This window comes from Pogona vitticeps, chromosome 4, assembly GCF_051106095.1.
Source record: "Pogona vitticeps strain Pit_001003342236 chromosome 4, PviZW2.1, whole genome shotgun sequence".
NCBI lineage: Eukaryota > Metazoa > Chordata > Lepidosauria > Squamata > Agamidae > Pogona > Pogona vitticeps.
The window spans coordinates 57,270,848-57,290,916 of record NC_135786.1 but is presented as its reverse complement, the minus strand read 5'-3'; the positions used below and the strand labels follow the sequence as shown (position 1 = coordinate 57,290,916).

Here is a 20,069-nt window from a genome sequence, read left to right as displayed (position 1 = left end):
GCCCAGAGAAGACATAAATCAGAGGTGATATGATAGCCATCTTCAAATACTGGAAAGCACTATTACCTGGAAGATATACCAGGGACCTAAACTAATAGGTTCAAATAACAAGAAAGGAGGTTTCAGCTAACCATTTGGAAGAGCTTCCCAGTAAGATCTATTTGACTGCGCAATGGATTGCCTCAGAAAATGGTGGACTCTCCTTCACTGCAGGTTTCTTAAAAGAGTCTGGATGGCAGTCGGGGATGCTTTAGCTATGGGTTTTCTGCATCAGCAAGTGGTTGTAACTGGTGAACCTTCAACTCTTCCAGCTCAACAGTTCTATAATTCTAAATATACCCTGGGGTATGCTTGCACTGTTTCCCCTTTTAGTAGGAGACAAACAACATAGAAGAACTTGAGTGTTTTAATAAATTTTCTAAGAAATATAAGTGTCAACAATGCTGTGAAAGCACAAAAAAGGCTTCCCTGTGGAATAAGCTTATTTTGGAAAATGGCAATGCTGCCTTGGGTGTTCTGGTTGCTATAAAAAAAAGTTTCTAATCTCCAGGAATGAGACAGAGGAAATGAAGACATATACAATGGATGATATGGTGGAGAGGGGTCCAGCAAGAACATCCTAAGAATTTGACTGATGCTCTTAGTAATAGTAGCAATTATCAACTGCTTATTTTCCAAACACAATGTTATCAACTGCCACAGACTTTGTAAACTATACACATTCTTCAGGAGTATGGAATTAGGAAAATATATCTTGAGCAGAGAAGTGTGAAGCATTATGGCAAATAAAGCATGATAAGACTCATGAAAACTGCCCCCAACTGATTTTTCTTATGAACTGTCTACTGCCTTTTTCATAATTAAATGGTGCAAAAATGAAATGACAAGCTTAACTGATAAAAATAATATCCCCATTAAAACTCAATGGGGGAATTATATTTAAAAAGTGTACAGTATTCATATTTTTTTCTAGAAAGCCAAAATGGACATTTCTAGAATTATGCCAGTCATTTTGTTTGTTCCTATACAGTATTAAGATTGCATTTCCATGAAGACATCTAAAGATAAAATAATTCTTTTCCTCTAGCAAATGGGTTTCCAACCCAGGGGTCACACAGTATTTTTTAGTGGGTTGCCAGTTATTTTTAGTTGCAATTATTTTTATGTTTATTATATTAAATATGATATACAGTGGTGCCTCGCTTGACGATATTAATTCGTTCCAGCGAAATCGCTGTAGAACGAAAACGTCGTCAAACGATATAAAAAACCCATTGAAACGCATTAAAACCTGGTTAATGCGTTCCAATGGGCTGAATACCTGCTCGTCCAGCAAAGATCCTCCATACAGTCCACATACTGCTGAAGCCTACCTTGTAGGATTTTGAGCATAACCTTGCTAGCATTTGAAATGAGTGCAACTGAACAGTAGTTGGAGCATTCTTTGGCACTTCCCTTCTTTGGGATTGGGATGTAGACTCATCTTTTCCAATCCTCTGGCCACTCCTGAGTTTTCGATTGATGATGATAAAAAAAAAATAGCACACTCATCGTTTGATGTTGGGCTGTGGCATCAGGGTGGCTGACATGACCTTTAGCCTGGTTTGTTCCTTTTTGCACACCACACACATAATGATTAAAGTGGTAGGAAAAGCCCCCCCCCCACTCTGCCTTGGCTGTCTCTAGCAAGCACATCATTGCTAGCAGCACTCTGGAAGCCACTGATGATGATTAAATCCTCTGCGAACTAGCAAAAATTTAATGCAACTTGCTAGGCACGTTGGACACCTTACTACTCCCCATACCACCCCATGGCTGGTGTGCAATGTGTTCCAGCAAAAATAGTGCACATCTTTATTAAATGTGGTGCATCCTGCTAGTTCGGCACATCGCCTGGCAGCCATTGATACTGATGATGTATCCTGCTAGTTTGGTACACAGCCTGTGTAGATTCAACAAGATTTTGAATTCAAATAATGTAGGATTTATTTCCTTTCAAATCAAGGGGGTAATGTTGGCATATCTAAATGGGGGGGGGAGTTAAAAATGTTCCCTGCCCCCTGGTTTAAACTGAAAAATATAATAGCCTAGAAAATTCTGTTAAACTGTATGGTGCATTAGGTGTTTTTAAAAGAAAAAATATAATGCTATGCACTATTATGACTTAATATTACAGTATTTCTATTTCTATGTTCTATTGAACTGTTCTATTTCTTTTATAAATAGCCAAATCCCTGAAACAAAATGAATAAATAAAACAGAAACAGGAAAAACAGCTATAATATATATTTCTCAGGTTAATTTCTGATGGAATATGAATAATTGATTATTATAATGGCAGTTGGGGTGAACTATTTCTAGTCTTTTTCAGTTTTACTTGAGTTCATTAAAAACTCTATCTCATCCCATTTCCATAGTAATCCATGATTAATTTTTCAGTCGACAAAAATTATTTTTTATAGACCAGAATACAAATAGGTGGTTCCAGTGATATTAGTGGAACTGGGAGCGAGCAATTCCTCTTCCCTCCTCCAGCCTGTGAAAATGACAAAAGCAAATAAGACTGTAACTCGGTCTTCCCCAGCTTTCCTCAGCTCCCATCATCACCAGGTAAAATGGCCATTGTAAACCAACACATTGGGTACAATCAGATTGTGAGATGCTGGTCAGGAGAGTTTACACTAGCAAAGTTTCTGGATGGGGTGAGGAAGAAGAGCAGGCTGAGGAGGGTACTTCATTGCACTACATAACAATTCATCCTTCCTCATGACTAGCAAAAGCAGACTAAATTATGTGTAAAGGGCAAATACATATTTTATTTATTTATTTGATTTGATTTGTACCCCACCCATCTGGTCTATAAGACCACTCTAGGTGGCTATATATAAAATTCTGACATACTATTGCTTAGCACAAGAAGTCATACTAGAGTAGACCTATTTGACAAAAGAACTTACAAAGGAGCTAACTCACCAAATCCCCACTGACTGAATGGGCTTAACTTTAGTAGCCATTTACTACACCACGCAATAGGATTTCAACAAATTATCATTTACATTCTTCACCAGATTGTGGAATTAAGATTTTTCTTCATGCAGAACTGGACCGCACAAAATATTCTCCACATAAGGAGAATTCACAGAATCCCTAGGCTGTTATAGGACATCCCTACTGTTATAGTAGACTATGTCTAGATGGGTGGCATATAAATGCAATAACTAACTAACTAACTAACTAACTAACTAACTAACTAACTAACTAACTAACTAACTAAATAAATAAATAAATAAATAAATAAATAAATAAATAAATAAATAAATGGAAATAACATCATTTCATCCACAATCAAGTCACCAATCAAAGTCAGGGGGTGAGTCAATTCCCCCCATTCTTTCTCAATAATAATTATATGGAGTCATTCTGCTCTACATTCTGCAGCACCTGACTTTTGGTTTTACTGTGATAAAAAGTGGCCCATGTTCCATTCAATATCATTTCCCATTTATGTTGCTCCCATCTTACAGATAACTAATGTGAAACTGTATAGATGTATGTCCACTGCTGAAATTAAAGTGTGAAAATTAATAGTGATACAGCCCCATAACCTCATCAGCATGTCTTTTCTTGCACTGAGATTTTATCACTAAATACACATCCTGCTGCACACCAGTTACCTGTAAATAAAGTTAAAACAAAAGAGGTAACTGATAAATGATATCAAACTGAGTATTTGCAGTAGTTTAATCAAAGTTAAAAGTTTAAGAGCGTAAGATGGCAGAACTATTGGAGCTGGTTTAGTAGCAAGATCTAGAATAACGTGGTACCTCCAATCTGGGGAAATAATTCACAAGTGTGTCTTATCAAAAGTGCTGCCTTCGTTTTTTGAATCTACAGCAGCCTGGAAGGCAGACTGACTGACATTATGCACTTTGGTTTTCAAGACTGACACATTCCAACATTAGCAGAATAATAACCTCACTCACATGGTGCAGTTTCCTAAGGACTCTGAGAGGCTGGAATCCATTTCAAGATTGGTTGCTACACTGGCAAAACCATGGGGCAGCTCATCCCATTCGTCAAACCTGATACCGGTCCCCAGAGAATACGTGCCTTCTGCGCATGGCTTGCAGGACTGATCTTTCATATCCAAGAATTTGCCTGCTGTACACGAAAAAGCTGAAACACAGAAGAGCACCAAAAGAAAGATCAGGGATAAAAACAAGCAGAAATATTTTTTCCCCTAGAAGGATTCTGATAACAGACTGCTACAACGCTTCTGTCTGTTCTAGTTAGATCATATACAACCAGAGTGGTGTGCCTTCTTCTAACAAGACTATGGATTCAGCAGACACTTAGGCAATATTCCTTCCCAATATTCAGCAGGCTAAAGGCTTCTCTAAGGCTAATGAATGAAACACAAATCAAGGCAAGAAGATATATTTTATCTCTGAAAAATATTCCATTCTACAGAGCTTGGGGGGGCTTATAATTCAGAAGCAGTTGATATATTTTATGTTTATTGTAATAAAGAGGCCTACATGCTGTAATCTGGAAATAAATTCTATTGAAGTCAGGGCTCAGCTACACATTGTAATACTCCTGGTTTTTGCATTAGGTTTAGCATGCTTGAAATAGATTTAAAAATATCCACCCACACTATAGCTATGTGCACTATTTTGGGGTCAAAAATTCAGGATTTTTAAAATACCCACGAAGAAGTTATTTTAAATAATTTGGGTCATGCTTTTTAAAAAACCTCATTTTGACTCATGTCAGACTAAACAGTGTCTGTGGGGGTCTGTGGAGTCTGACGAAATGGGTGCCAAGTACAAGGGGTATTCCTCTTTCTTCCTTTTTTTTTCCTATCCATTTTTATCACTGCATCAATTTAGTGCCATGCCAATTCAAAACGTATACAACTTATACTATTTGTTCTATAGGTTTGGTTAATTAGGGTGACTAATTTATACAAATATAAAGCTGTCCCTCTCTTAGGAAGAGGACTATCTCACATCAGTCATGTGACTTGGTGTGCAACAAGATATACAAATGCCATCTTCTTAACTAGTCAACATTTGCCACTGAAATCTGCACTGCTGGGCTTAGGCTGGGATAAATACAGTATTCAATTATGTTCTGGCTATAACAGCCGCAGGGCTGAGAGGAAGAAAGAGTCTACTCTCCACAACACACCCTTCATCCTGTCAGCAGGAATTGGAGATGCCATTTCCTCTAACTTAGGTTCTTTCTCTCCCTCTCCCTTAGAACTGCCTTGTAAGGATGCAGTCTTCTACACAATTGCCTGGGAGTAAGTCACACTGAGCTCAAAGGAGCTCACTTATGTACACATATCGATATGTTCTAAAATGGCAGTGAATAGACTGCATTCAATCAGATCTTCTGGATAAAAAAATTGTGGTTATATCAATCAAATAATTATTCTGAAATGGAAGGCATGCTTTCTTTGTTTCAAGTTGTCACACTAATATTCCGAACAGACATCTTCTTAACAGAGACATTCTCTCCTGTTGCAAGAGAAAGGGGGAGGTTGCTCTGTATCTGCAATTTTAAGAATGATTTTTAAAAAATAAATAAATCTGCTGTCCAATTAATCACAGGAACATATTATCAATTTGTCAACAAGGTAGACCTAACTGCAAGTGGAAATTCATCAAAGTGTAATTTTCAAGTCAAATATGCTACAGTATTCTAATCTTTATACTGTATTTTTATGATCCAAACACAAATATTCAAATATTTTTCCCAGTCACTAGAAGAAAATAGATTTCTAGATCAGTTGGAATCTAAATCTTTCTCCTGTGAACATTCAAATATTAGCAGAGCAGAGGAATCAGGTGTGCTTCCAAGCAAGCATCAAAGGTGGTAATAATTTTTTTTTAGAAATAACAGTGCTGCCTGTGTATCTCAAAAATAGCTATCTCATGCCCTGCGGTTCTGCGAGGCCCAGGAATTTCCAGTGCAATGGAATCAACTGTGAACAAGAAAGATGCAGCGGCAGCAATAATGGCTTACAGCACTCTGTGCCTTTGATGGGGTCTGGCAGGCCAGTGCAAAGTCCCGCGGTGTGTGGCACAGCTACTCTCCATCTGGAGCCTAGGCTGTTGCATGCTGTGTATTCATAATGGTATTCTGACTGGAAGAGAAAATATTAGGGGTAAAATAATACTGTGCACATTCAGTACAGATAACAGACACTTTCCCCATGATTACAGAAGATTGTTTCTCCATAGGACATAAAAGAAGTTTATTATTTTCTGATTCACAGAGCGTGGTATAACAGGAAAAGACAGCCCCATGGTACCCCAGAGATTTTTAAATGAGATATGGCAGCCACGACTTGAAGGTCATGCACTAAACATGTCACTGGCTGGCCTCTAAACTCCAACTTATAGAGGTACACAATCCTTTTATCCAGAACAGCTACTCCAAACTGAGAGGTTTTATCATCACATGCATATACCCACAGCTCTAGAAACAAGGTAGATTAGTATAACCGTAATGCTTTTAAATATTGCAGAATTTTATTCCATGGCTGAATCTTAATTGGGTTTTATGAACAGCATTTGCTAACCCTCAGTTGCTAGCTTTAGTCATGGTTTCATTTAGTGCTATTTTCAATCATTGTTTGTTCACCAATAGAACTCTGGCTCTTGGGTGTCTCAGAAGTCCTAATAAACTGACATGCAAACTTCTGAGACACCCAAGAGCCAGAGTTCTATTGGTGAACAAACAATGATTGAAAATAGCACTAAGTGAAACCATGACAAAGCTAGCAACTGAGGGTTAGTAAATGCTCTTCGGGTATATAAGGGTAAAGGGCTTTTTCAGTTATAAGTTTTTTTCTGCTAAAAATATAAGCTGTGCAAGAACTAAAAAATGTTACCCAAGTCAGTAGTAAGAGTGCTCCAAGTGCTTGCCCCAGCTATCATATTTAGTGCAGAAATTCACATTTCCTCCCAACACAATGCAGGCCTATATGTTAGGAGGAAAACACAGCTATCTCATCTTCATATTTTTCTTGCAAAACAGACATGGAAGATACTTTCAGGGCGAATCAATAACCAGGAAAAATCCTTATAGCTTCTTTCTCCCTCTAATTCTCCCTTACAGAATAAGGGGTTATGTGCAAAGTCTGGAGCAGGGGCCAAGAGCAAGGGAGATAGCCTATGTATTTTAAAGTGTGACCCTCTCTTTCTGTGGCCCCCTCCTTCATAACACATGAAGAAACAGAATTCTCAAGTGATCAACTCGACTGAGATCTATTTTCTGGTACCCTATACGAGTACAAGAGCTGCTCCAAATTTATCCTACATGAGATTTGTATCATGTCTTATTATTCCAAATGTCCACAAGTTCAGATACAAGGTAAAGTGGAGTAACTTCAGATCTTATAAATCTTCAGTTTTATTTTGCTGTTGATTGTATTTTGCTTTTATGTGCCATTTTTATTTACAGACTAAAGCTATGCCATATTGATCAGATTATATTTTCCATGACCATTTCTGCCTTAAATATTAATCCATAAAACCACTCATACAAACCAGATGTGAGATGTGTCCATTAAAAAAATGTAGAAGCAAAATAAAAGGTGACAGGAATAGGGTCACAACCCTGAACACAGTTTTTAGTGACTGTCACTTAAAGACAAAGAAAACTATTACAATAACCAGTGCAAAGAAATAGAAGAGAACAACAAAGGGGAAAAAACAAGAGATATCTTCCAAAAGGTCCAAGAAATCAAAAGGAAATTTCAGCCTAGATTAGGAATGCTGAATAAACAACAGGGAAGCATGCTATCTGGTTAGGAGAAAATAAAGAGAAGGTGAAAGCAGTATATTGAAGATCTATCCGGAACACATAAAAGGACGAAAGACTCCTTTGCAGAGGAATCCTATGATAAGAAGGTGTAGTTATAGAAAAAGAAGTGAAAGCTGCTCTGAAAGCACTATGAAGAAATAAAGCACCAGGGGTAGATGGTATACCAACAGAACTATATCAAGCCACAGAGACTGAATATGTCAAAATCCTAACAAGAATATGATAACAAATATGTCAACAAAACAACAGCCCACGGACTGAAAACAATAAATATACATTCCAACCCACAAAAAGATATGTCAAGGACTGCAGTAACTATTTCCCATGCAAGCAAAATGATGCTCACGGTGTTGCAACAAAGGCTTTTACCTTATATAGAATCAGAAATGTCTGATGTTCAAGAAGCTAGATTACAAAAAGGAAGAGACACTCAAGGTTAGATTGTAAGTATCACTGGCAACTGGCGTGCACCAAATAATTTAAGAAGGACCGTCTGTGCTTTATAGACTACAGCAAAGTCTTTGACTGTGTGGATTTAATTATTTAGAATATTCCTAAACTGCCTTTCTCCCCAAAAGGACCCAAGTCGGATCATGAGAAGTTATTGGTTATTCTGAAAGAAATGTTATGCATCATATCTATGCATGTATACGTAACATGTATTGTAGACAAGAATATGGACAGGAGAGATAGAATATTGAGAGACAGAACAGTTTCCTATAGGCAAAGGGGTCAGACAAGGGTGCATTTTATCCCCTTATCTGTTCAATCTGTAAGCAAAACATATCATACAGAAGGCCAAACTAGATTCAGATGAAGGAGGAGGCAAAATTGGTGCAAGTAATATCAATAATTTAAGATATGCAGATGACACCATCTTATTGGCAGAAAGCAGCCATGACTTGAAATGGCTTTTAGTGAAAGAAGAAAGTACCACAGCAGGAAACTTCAGTTGAACATCAAGGAGACAAAAATCCTAAGTACAGAAGAACTACACAACTTTAATGTTGAAAATGAAGAAATTAAAATAGCTAAGAGTTTCTGTACAGTTGGTTCAATAATCAATACAAATAGAGACTGGAAGCAAGAAATCAGAAGACTGAGACTTGGAAGGGCAACAATGAAGGAATTAGAAAAGATCATCAAGTGTAAGGATGTGCCACTGTGAACCAAGTTCATCGACACTCTTATATTCCCAATCACCATGTATGTGTGTGAAAGCAGGAGGTTATGAAAGCTGACAGGGGAAAAATTATTCATTTGAAAAAAAAAACAATAGCCTGGACTGCCAGAAAGATGAACAAGTAGGTTTGAGATCAAATCAAGCCTGAACTCTGTCTGGAGGCAGTAATTTAAAATGGAGGTTCCAAGAGTATGAATAATCAAGTCTAGAAGATCTCTGATCATGAAAGGCAAGAGTCAGCAAATGCATGCCAGTTTAGGAATACCCAATTCAAGCTGAACTCAATTCTATGCAATAGATTAATAAACTTTAAATAGCTTAATATGTCTTCTCCAGTAATGGATCAAACATAACTGCTGTACAGAACCACCTTTTGATTCAGATGGGAAATTCTTATGGGCTGCATTTGCACCAGGGGCTAGGTGGTTCCCTCTGCTTCAGAGCAAAGCATTTATAGCCTAGCAATGGAGGAAGAAGATAAATAAGGGAGAGGGAGCATGTAGCCTCCTGTCTTGATGGAATGGTACTTGGTATATCGGCTGACCAGGAAGACCTGCATCTTGTATAGACTGTGCCTCATTTCCTTAGCCTTCCTCAAGCCCAATACTGTCTCCAGTCACCAGTAAACATTAATTTGGGGTGGGGAGGAGGATAAAGTTAGAAAGCAATGTGCTATGTGTACTTTATTAGGACACAACCAAATGGACGACTTGTGCCATGTCTGATAGTTTCTCTGACAATCAGACGACTTCACTGCTAATCCTGAGTGGATCTGTTCTTTTTACATGAGTATCCACTATATTTCATTCAGTTTTCAGTGTTCCTAATTAGCTGTTCTCTAGCTTTTTTTTTTTTTTGCTTCTACAGTAATTGTGTGGTGTGAACAATTTTCAGTCCTTTTGAACATTGCAGGATGTGTCTTGATTAAAGAAACCAAGATACTGTATATAAAGTGAGGCATGGTGTGAGAGTGAATACTTTTACCCTCTTCCCTCTCCCTAATTTGCATTGTTGCTAAACTAGCAATATTTTTCTTTTACATTTTTAAAAGAATGGACAACATTCTGCAGCTAGGTCAGATGACACTTTAACTAAACAGATTTTATGCTATAATGATGTAAGGACTTTGAATTAATAGCCATATGTAAAGGAAACATAAAGCATATGTACAAGGAAGGGAAGGAGGGAGAAAAACCATGCCTCTCAAAACTGTGGTTGGAACTGAAATGATCACACTGATTATACTGAAACAAATTTTGCTCTGTTTTGATACTCTGCCCTACTTCTTTAAAAATAAAATACATTGAAACAAGAGCTATATGTAAACCAAGTATGAAATAAATGTACAACAACAAAAAATATTGGTAAACCCATTCTTCAAAATTTGCATTTTGTATACACTTCTATAGCTGGGCATGTGTCAGGTGGGCAAAAGATAAAGGGTGGAGAACATAAAGGGTGGAGAAAAAGTTCGAGATAATGGCACATAACGATGACTCCTAAGGGCAAGGGAGGCTAGAGGGGAAATGCTGTCAATATCATAAATTGTATGGACAACTGAAACGCAGCATCCTAGACTATAAGAAACAATGACATATGAATTATTCATCTGGTATCATCTGTGACTATGTAGTGCATAAATGCATAACAATCATCCTGCCTAGTTGCCATTTTATTTAGCTGTACATGTTGTGTTTTCTTTTAACTTTCTTATTGTGAAAATGAAAATACAAGTGAAAATTTAAGAAAACACTGGGCGGGGTACAACACGTACAAGATTGCTCGTATGAAGTGTTCCAATTTGTTCTAAGCCAGTGGTGTCGAACTGTGGCCCTCCAGATGTTCTTGGCCTTCAACTCCCAGAAATCCTGGCCAGCAGAGTTGGTGGTGAAGGCTTCTGGGAGTTGAAGTACAAGAACATCTGGAGGGCCACAGTTCGACACCACTGTTAAGCACTACACATTTCTTTTTACAAGGCTAACAAAGTAACTGATGTGTACTGGAGAGATCATTGTTAAGAGTATCAGATTGCTATGATTGTTATCAGGAACTCAAATGTCTCTCCACATGTTGACATGAGGAATATTTGTCATCATATGGTAAAGAAAGCATTATACCAAGTGTGGCAAAGGTTCAGGGAACAAATGTATTTAAAAAAAATCCTGATCTGGATAGCACTGTTAGACGCATTTACTCAACCCTCTTTAATGATGGAAGAATGGAGATATACATATAAAGAACTATTAACCAAAGAACAACAATTTTAAAACATACAAAATTTGAAGGAATTGGGTTTACAAACAGACTGGTTGGTGGACAGTGCTAAAATTAGAATCAAGGTTTAGAAAGGATAAAACTGGGCTTTTATGAGGGGAAAGTACAGGTGGATGAATTACGGATTTATACTAGTGAGAAAATTATACAAAAATGTATACTTTTCTGTTAGAATACTGTATAATGTAGAGGACGAAAGGGTACAAACAGTGATGATTAAATGGGTACAAAACTTTGGTTACAATATAGACATAGAGGAATGGACTCGAATGTGGAATGAGAATTATAGACGGCTGAAACTAATAAATTTGAGAAAAAATGTCTTAAAGATGTTTCAATAGATGGTATTATACACCTGTAAAATTAGCAAAAATTGTATTGGGGCCAAGCAATTCATGTTGGAAGTGTTCTCAGCAATCAGGAACTTTTTTTCATATGTGGTGGACCAGAAATGAATATAATGCCAGAAATTGTTGATAAAAAATTAAATATATGTTGTTGCACATATTCACAGCTGTAAGGCTGATCTGGGTCCTTAATATATATTAAGGAAAGGTGGAAAGTATTTTATGATTGGGCCCAGAAACAGATATGAGTAGAGAATGTATTAGAGATTACGGTATCACAGTCATGAAGTCAAGAGCATTTTAGATACTGAATAAAAACCAGTATTTCCCTGCGTATGTCTCTTGTTTTGTTGTTATTCCCCCCTTTCCCCCCTTCCTGTTGCTGTTGTATGGTTGTTTATGTGGTATATAATAATAATTAAAAAAAATAAAAAAGGAATAGCTGTCAATTCCCTGTAATTAGAATACTGGATAAATGGAACCATGTTTGGTAAAATGCATCACCTTTGATAACTGAATAAGAAGCTTTTGTTTGAAAGCTAAGGTTTTCCACAAGGGCCAGTGACCAGATGCTGGCTTCCCAAAGTGTCCTGCTTCTTTCCACTGGGCTGCAGTTGTCAGTCTGGCTACCAATCACTTCTTTATGAAAAAGAGATATATCAATAAACAATGAAAATAAATACAACAGCTGAGATCCAGTAGTAAGTTGCAACTCAAGCAGGCCCACAAATCGGTGAGAATTTGGTGAGTTAACTTCTCTGTAAGTTCGATTGATTCAAACTTCCAGAATTGTGACTTCCTAGTAGTATTCAACCAATGTTTTTAGATGAGTATTTTAATAGTCATAATCACAGAACTGAAAAGCTGGAAGGAGCCCTATGGATCATTGAGTCCAGCCCTATCAAGGAGGCACAGTGGGGAATCGAACTCCCAACCTCTGGCTCACCAGTGAAATGCCTAAAGTACAGAGCTATCCCACCATTACTACATGTAACTGCTTTTTAACAATTAAATAACTTTGTTTTAAATTCCTGCTTGTTTTAACTACATGTGAGCCATCTTGAGTCCCTTCATCAGGAGAAAGGCGGGATAAAAATGAATGAAATACAGTAAAATAAATACCAGTATAAGTATAGTCATTTTTATCTTTTTAAAAATATCACCAGATAAGATCCAAATTTCTTTTCCCCCACCAACACATGGGGCCCAAATCTTTATTAATGCAATGTAATTTAAGTACAGTATAGCAGCAATGATATACTACAACCTTCAGGCCACGTCCTTTACCATTCACTGATATCAAGCAAAAAGAAACTTTGTTCCAGAGACAATGCCATGTTGTGGTATAATTGAGATCTGCCTCAGAAATAACCCTTGGACTAATCAGTTCTTCATAATGTCCCTAAATTCAGATTATTTATCTTTTTGAAGGCAGCCTTTTTCACACCACTAAACTAAGCAACAGTCTTTTGATCTCCTCCACTCATTTTCCATAAGTTCTGATGAAAGCTAGTAGACAACATCTTAATAATAATCCTTCTATTCCATGAGAGTTGAACTTGAACACTAGAACCCACTGCAACAAATTTTAGAAGCTTTGTAAAGCTTCCTTCATTGCCATTGTCTTAATTTGAAAGGGTATCTTTAATTTCTAAATAATCAACACAATGTTTGTTCTAGCATTAGGAGAATTAATGTGACAATGTCCACTGTTCATTAAACAAGTTCCTAGGTAAACCCGGATGTCGAATAGTGCCTGAGGAGGTAAAAATTTAAGCAAGGAGTACTATAACGGGACTATATTATACATCCACCAGCCACTTTGAAACAGGATGTACTGGTGTAGACTCCTCAAATGGTATTTCTTTCAAATGTAATATGAATAGTAAGCCTGAGGTAGAGTGTTTTTTCCCACACTGCAATTGAAATGTAAGAAAAAAAAGCACTACAGCATGTTTCATTACATGTTTCCATGTTTAGATTGCCAACACTTTAAGTACCAGCAGATGTGTTTTGATCTCCAGTGGGCTTCTTCCTTCATTCAAAGGTCATCCCTATTCTTCTTCCAGTGTTCTCACTTGTCCTTCCAGTGTCCACTGTACTTTGTGTAGTTATTACAACTGAGGATGGAAACAAGTACTGCCCCATCTCCGTTCTCCCAGTAGCATCCAAATTCCAGACTCCTCACTCCCAAAAACATACAACACTTCACTGAGGAAAAGGAAATACAAGAATATGAAAGGTGGCAAAAAAGAGAATATAGTGCTAACGTGTTAAGACGTAAGACCCAATCATGCAGGCAGCTGCTCATTCAGGAGGAGGAGCTGCAGTTGCTGTCCTTCCAGTTTTCAAATGCTAATCAAATTAAGGCGTTCCAAATTCTAATTCTGACTTCTCCCTTTCTCCACTATCCTCTCTTGAATCTTGGTATCCCAATAGCATCATAGCATCAAACAGATCAGGGATTCAAGGACATTTACAACAGAAAATAAGTACTCAAGATAATTTGGTAAGGAATGGCTGCCAGCAGCTGCTGCCCTCTGTGATAAATACACTCTCGTTATGTTGGGCAGCAGATGGATAATTTTCCATCACCTGGAGAAAACCACCCCAAATTAATTAAATGACTGAAGGTAGGGCACATTGTTGTTGCAACTGAGAAAATAGAAATGAATGAGGTGAACAGAGTTGTAGAGCACAAATGTGGCAGAAGCGCATTCACCTTTACCCCAATGAAAGGAGATAGAAAGATGAGCACATTTTAGAGCTCAGGCACAATGGGCAATTCCTCCCACAGAACCAGCTCATTGTGACATCTGCTGGCAGAAAATGAGCCTGGCAGAGAAGTGGAGAGGAGAAAAGGGCTGTGGCATGGAGTGTGTATGACAATGCCCTCTGACACCCTCCAGGGATATAGCATCCATTGCTGAGCCACAAATGTCACCTAATGTTGATAGGTGGTCAGATGACAGCATGCAACCCCCCCCCCAAAAAAAAACATAGGAAAAGGAAAAGCAGAGTGTTCGGAAGCCAAAATGGTTACAATTGCAGCAAGATAAAACCATGCCTTGTTATAGCCTGAAAAAGAACATTGCCACCCAAGTAAAGAACAAGTGGTACTACAAAGGGAACATATTAAAGCCTTCCTTGTTGGTTTATCTGATTGAGTGGGAACAGAAAGGAAGGTTCTTGAAGTGAGCCATGGCTTGCATGTCTGCATTTTTCTATGAATCTTGTTAGCTGTGTAAACCTGCCCTTGCATCAGTTAATACATTACCAAAACTATTCCACACGTTGATTTGATATTTGTCCTGTACTACAAAACATTTGTCATTTTAGTGGAAAACATAAATGTCACAAGTTTAACCGGATCTCCCTATTGTTCTTTTGTTCTGTGTGTCCCTTTATATAAACTTTACATCCACTGATTCAGCTATTAAGCAAAAATATAACAAAGCACTGATCAAACTTCAGGAGCAATTGCTGTCCTTCCTTTGTATGGGGTTGCCAACAGACCATTTCCATGCATGTCTGCTCATAACAGAGATGCAAATGAAAGAGGAAAGAATTCTTGAAGCTCCGATACCAATCCAAAGAGACCAATCCAAAGTGATGGGAACACTGTGAGAGAAACTGCAAGGCTTATAATCTAGTTTCAAAGGCACAGAGAGCACACACAGGTGAATAAATTAGAAATTTGTTACAAGCATGAACGTCTGAGAGAACCGGTGAGTCATTAAGATTGGAAATGAGCAAATGTCATCCTCATCTTGAAAAGCGGGTGGAGAGAAATCCAGGCAACCATCCATGAGTCAGCTTCACATCAATATCACAAACCATTCTGGAACAGATTATTAAAGAGAAAATCTATGAGCACTTAGAAAATAAAATACTGTGATTTTTAAGACCCAGCAGAAGTTCCTCAAAAAAAATTGTAGAAGGCTAATCTCTCTCTCTTTTTTTAAGAGACAAAAGGCTTGGTAAACAAAATACTGTCGGTATAGTGTATCTTGATTTCAGTAAGGATTTTGACAAGTTCCCTCATGATATTCTAGCAGCAAAACTGATAAAAAAAAGTGGGCCAGATGAAGCTTCGGTTAGGTGGATTTGTACCTGGCTGGCAGGCTGTACCGAATGGTTCCTTATCATCCTGGACAGAAATGACATGAAGGGTACCACAAGGTTCTATGTTAAGCCTGGTGTTCTTCAACATCATTATAACGGACTTGGACCAGAATCTGGAGGAAATGCTCATTAGATTTACAGATAGGACTAAACTGGTAGAGGTAGCTGGTACTCCAGAATCAGAATTGAAGAAAATTTAACCAGATTGAAGAACTGGGCCTAAAACAAACAAAGAAAAATGTAAAATTATATATTTAGGCAAATGGTATCTGTAACTTGGAATAGTTCTGTTCTATTCTTATTATTTAATCCTTCCAATTCTTTTCTCAGCAGTCTTCACTTCCTTTGATAAAACTGCAGGTTTATCAAAGAAAGATTCATCACTTTTGTATAGTCTTCAGTATATTGTTTCCATGTACCATTTGTTTCACCTTGATCAGATCACATTTCCCTTTTGATCTTTCAGTATTCCTAACTTTGGTTTAAACTTCCTTTTCATTTCTTCGATATTATAGAAGATCTCACTCTCTCAATTTTTCTCTCTCTCTTCTATTGTTTTCTTCTATTTCTTTGCAAATGTTATTGTAATAGTACAGTTTATCCCTATGTGCACGTTTCTGAAAAACTGCATTAGAATTTTGCTGTTATTTCTGTCATCTTCTAAGTTTGCTTCTTGGCTGTTGTTAATAATTGTAAGAGTTTCATCAGTCATCTACTGAGCTTTGTTTTTGACTACAGAAATAGTCTTCTTGTATTCTGCCCAGATAATCTCTCAGATTTCAATCCATAATTCCATAATTCTTCTGGTTTATGATCAACAGAATTTAGTAACATGAATCTCTTCTTTACAAAATCTTCAAGAGTGTTGTTTAAATTATTTGTTTGTTTAAAATATTTTTATCCTGCCTTTCTCCTTAATTACATTTTGGCAATATGAATGTTCCAGTGTTCTTCATCAATATTCTAATTCTTTACATTTACAGTTCATAGTCAGCACCACAGTCCACTCCTGCTCTTGTTTTTTCAAAGAGGGTAAAACTTAATCTTCTGCATTTAATTATATAGTTGATTTCTATTCTATATGGATCATCTTATGATATTCATGAGTATAAGCATTTGTTATGGTGCCTGAAGCAGATTGGATATGAGTGTCAAATTATGTATACCTTACTCTGTCATTTAAAATTCATTTCACCTTTCCCCCTTCAAACTTATATAGGAATGTGGTCTCTGTATTAGTGCAGATCCAATACATTTCCTTTTGTAACAGCTTATGGTGCAACTGAAGTCCTTGAGCCTTACCCTTTTCCAGGCCAAAAAAAAAAAATCAAAATCAAAATCAAGAAGGTTATGCTAATAATCCTGAAGACATTAACAAGAAGGGTGTACATACTACGATTTCTAATGTAGCTTCAGATTGTAAAAAGTTTGTATAAAGTGAGCTTGTGTCCATTATTTATCTCTCATTTACTTTTTTCACAGATGCTCAAGCTGCAAAGCAACTGTAGCAGCATATATTATTTTTGCCAACAGGAGGGTATTATAACTTAATTACTCATCAAATGAAACAAAACCTTTACCTTGGACTGTGTTTTCTACATCCATATGGAAGAACAGCTGTTATATGGGCAAGGTGTACCTGCTGGTAATCACCTTGAAAACTGACACCTTGCAAGCAGAGGGCAAGGAGGCAGGGATGTTTATGCAGAAGTTAACACTGAAGGCAAACACAAGCAGCTGGAACATTTAGCCCAAATGTTTGGTAAAACACAAAATGCAGTTTCAGAGTTAACAGGTGAGCACTTTAAACACCACCACTGCTTTATCAGGTTTTGATCTGAAATGTGGAAACCTCTGCACCTTATTTCTCAATTCATTTTTTTCTAACAAAATCATCTGAGAACAAGTACTACAGCTGTACTAAGACATATAGGAAGCTACATAATTACCACAAACACTTTTTTCTGTTTCTTCTTTGCTTAAGGAGGATTCAGGAGTTCACAATCTATAACATACCTGTTTTTGCTACAATTGACATGGTCAACTTAACATATACATAAAGCAACTGTTTGTATAGAACCAAAAAGATCCTGTGTACTTTATTAGTATACACTCATAAGAGTTCCCAAGAAGATAATATTCTTTAGAAACTCAAGAAAGGTTAGATCAGATGTTCTAACTATTCCACTAGTGTTCTAAAGAAGTAGAGGGTTGAGATAAGCAGTCAGACATTTCTCAGCAGAACCTGCCAACCTGGCTCAAAACCATGGGCTCAGAGGTCAGTGACTACAGTGCAAGTGGAAGACACAATCAAACACAAGTAAGTGAACAGTGCTAGTATAAATTCTCCCACCACTGGAGTGGGGAAGCGAAGTGCCAAACTGTCTATTTCCTGCTGCCTTCCCACACACACACCACTGCTGGGCAGACCACTTCTTACATGAAGACGAGAAGGCAGAGGAAGAGGCTGGCAGCAGTAGCAACAAGCAAGAGCAGGTTGTTTTGAATGATCAGTGGAAGCATGATTTCTTTCTGGGTACAGCCAGATGCTTGTGTGCCACCACCACCACCCCCAAATGCCTGGAGCCTGAAGACTCAGGCTTTAGGGAAATAGCTGGCCATGCTCCAAAGGCTTCCTAGTAGCGCACCATAATTCAAAACAATCTGCCAGAGCCACTATCCATATCCTCATCCTCTCTCTGTTCCTCTGCTTAGCTAAGGGAGATATACAAGTGACAGGAGACCAAATGGCAGTAAGCGGGTGGTGGCAACTACTTTATTACCTAAGGCAATGGCCTCATTCCAACTAATGGCCAGCCCCTCCTGTGAGTGACCCCTATTGAACTTATTCTGTGATGATGCTAGCAAAGATGTCATAGTTATGGAGATGACAGGCATCTGTACAGAGAGCCAGCGATACGCAGTGGTCTGCTCACAGATATTTTTGTTCACATCTGCCACCATATTTCCTAATGTTTTCCTCATTACACTGCTACTATACAGTAGTCTGTCCTCCACATTCTGGTCAGTCATGTTATGTTAATAGACCCAAGAGTAAGGCTGCTTCTAACTATCTCTGACTAATCAGAAGGAAAGAAGCTGGTCCCCTGCAAGGAGATCCACCAATGGATATGAGGCTCACTTGAGGCTGACCTATCTCCCCTTGATGGCTGGAACAATGATAAGATCGCGCTGTGAACTCTATTGCGAAATAAGTAGGAGAGGTGAGGAAAGGAGAGAGAGATAAAAAGGCATCATGAATAATGGAATCATGAGTGTGGGTGCACTAATAAGTGAGACTATCCTTAAACTGTATTAGATTTTAATGAATTATAGTGCAGTGCTTAACTGTTGTTACTTGAACTAGAGAACACGATAGGCACAAACCCAGAATGATTGGGCCAAGATCCACTCACTATTGGCTGCATCTCTGTCTACTATTTTATTTGTCTATAACCAAGATGCAGCTTAGTTTAGAGTGTTCATCATCATTTCTCCTAGTACTTATTAGAATTTTATTTACAACCTCACATACTGTCTGTAGTTTGAGTGACCAGGAGGTCTGTCTATCCAGCACTAATCAATCATTCCTTCCAGCTTTTTTATTCAGACAGAACCCCACCTCTCTGCTCAATGTTCTATCCCTTCTAACAGTTTGTGGAAGTTATTTTTGTTCTTGTTGATCTGCTTGATTGGCTTCTAGTATGTATGCAATAAAGAAAGCAGTATACAGAAATGTGTAATTTCAAGTAACTGTAGGTAAAGAAACACTTTTTAATCTTTCTCTGCAAATTTCTAAGAGTGAGTTACTGAGACTTTAGGTAAAGGTAAAGGTTCCCCTTGACAATTTTTGTCCAGTCGTGTCCGACTCTAGGGGGCGGCGCTCATCCCGCTCTTCAAGCCATAGAGCCAGCGTTTGGCCGAAGACAATCTTTCCGTGGTCACATGGCCAGTGTGATTTAGATACGGAACGCTGTTTACCTTCCCACCGAGGTGGTCCCTATTTATCTACTCGCATTTGCATGCTTTCGAACCGCTAGGTTGGCGGGAGCTGGGACAAGCGACGGGTGCTCATTCCGTTGCGTGGATTCGATCTTACGACTGCCGGATCTTCTGACCCTGCAGCACAGGCTTCTGCGGTTTAGCCCATAAGTGCCAGTTAATGAAAAAGGGATGGACTCTTGGGAACTTGAAACTATTATCCTCTGTGCATCTCTCTCTGTACATCTACTGTGTAACAACAACAACAACAACAACAACAACAACAACAACAACAGAATTTTACCAGAAATTCAAAACTC

General features: G+C 38.0%; 1 protein-coding gene across 3 annotated transcripts in view; it reads right to left on the bottom strand.

The window, feature by feature from the left end:
* Nucleotides 1–20,069, bottom strand: part of ELAPOR1 (endosome-lysosome associated apoptosis and autophagy regulator 1) — an 80,572-nt gene that overhangs the window by 38,479 nt on the left and 22,024 nt on the right. For 2 of the 3 annotated variants that reach the window (XM_020805293.3, XM_020805294.3), the window contains exons 2-3: nucleotides 6,034–6,154; nucleotides 3,984–4,176 (exon numbers count right to left, since the gene is read on the bottom strand). In XM_020805293.3, the coding sequence (XP_020660952.3) occupies nucleotides 3,984–4,176; nucleotides 6,034–6,154 (314 nt within the window). Of the gene's footprint in view, nucleotides 1–3,983; nucleotides 4,177–6,033; nucleotides 6,155–12,147; nucleotides 12,273–20,069 lie in introns of those variants that run through there. The other variant, XM_072997469.2, reaches the window with a different exon arrangement.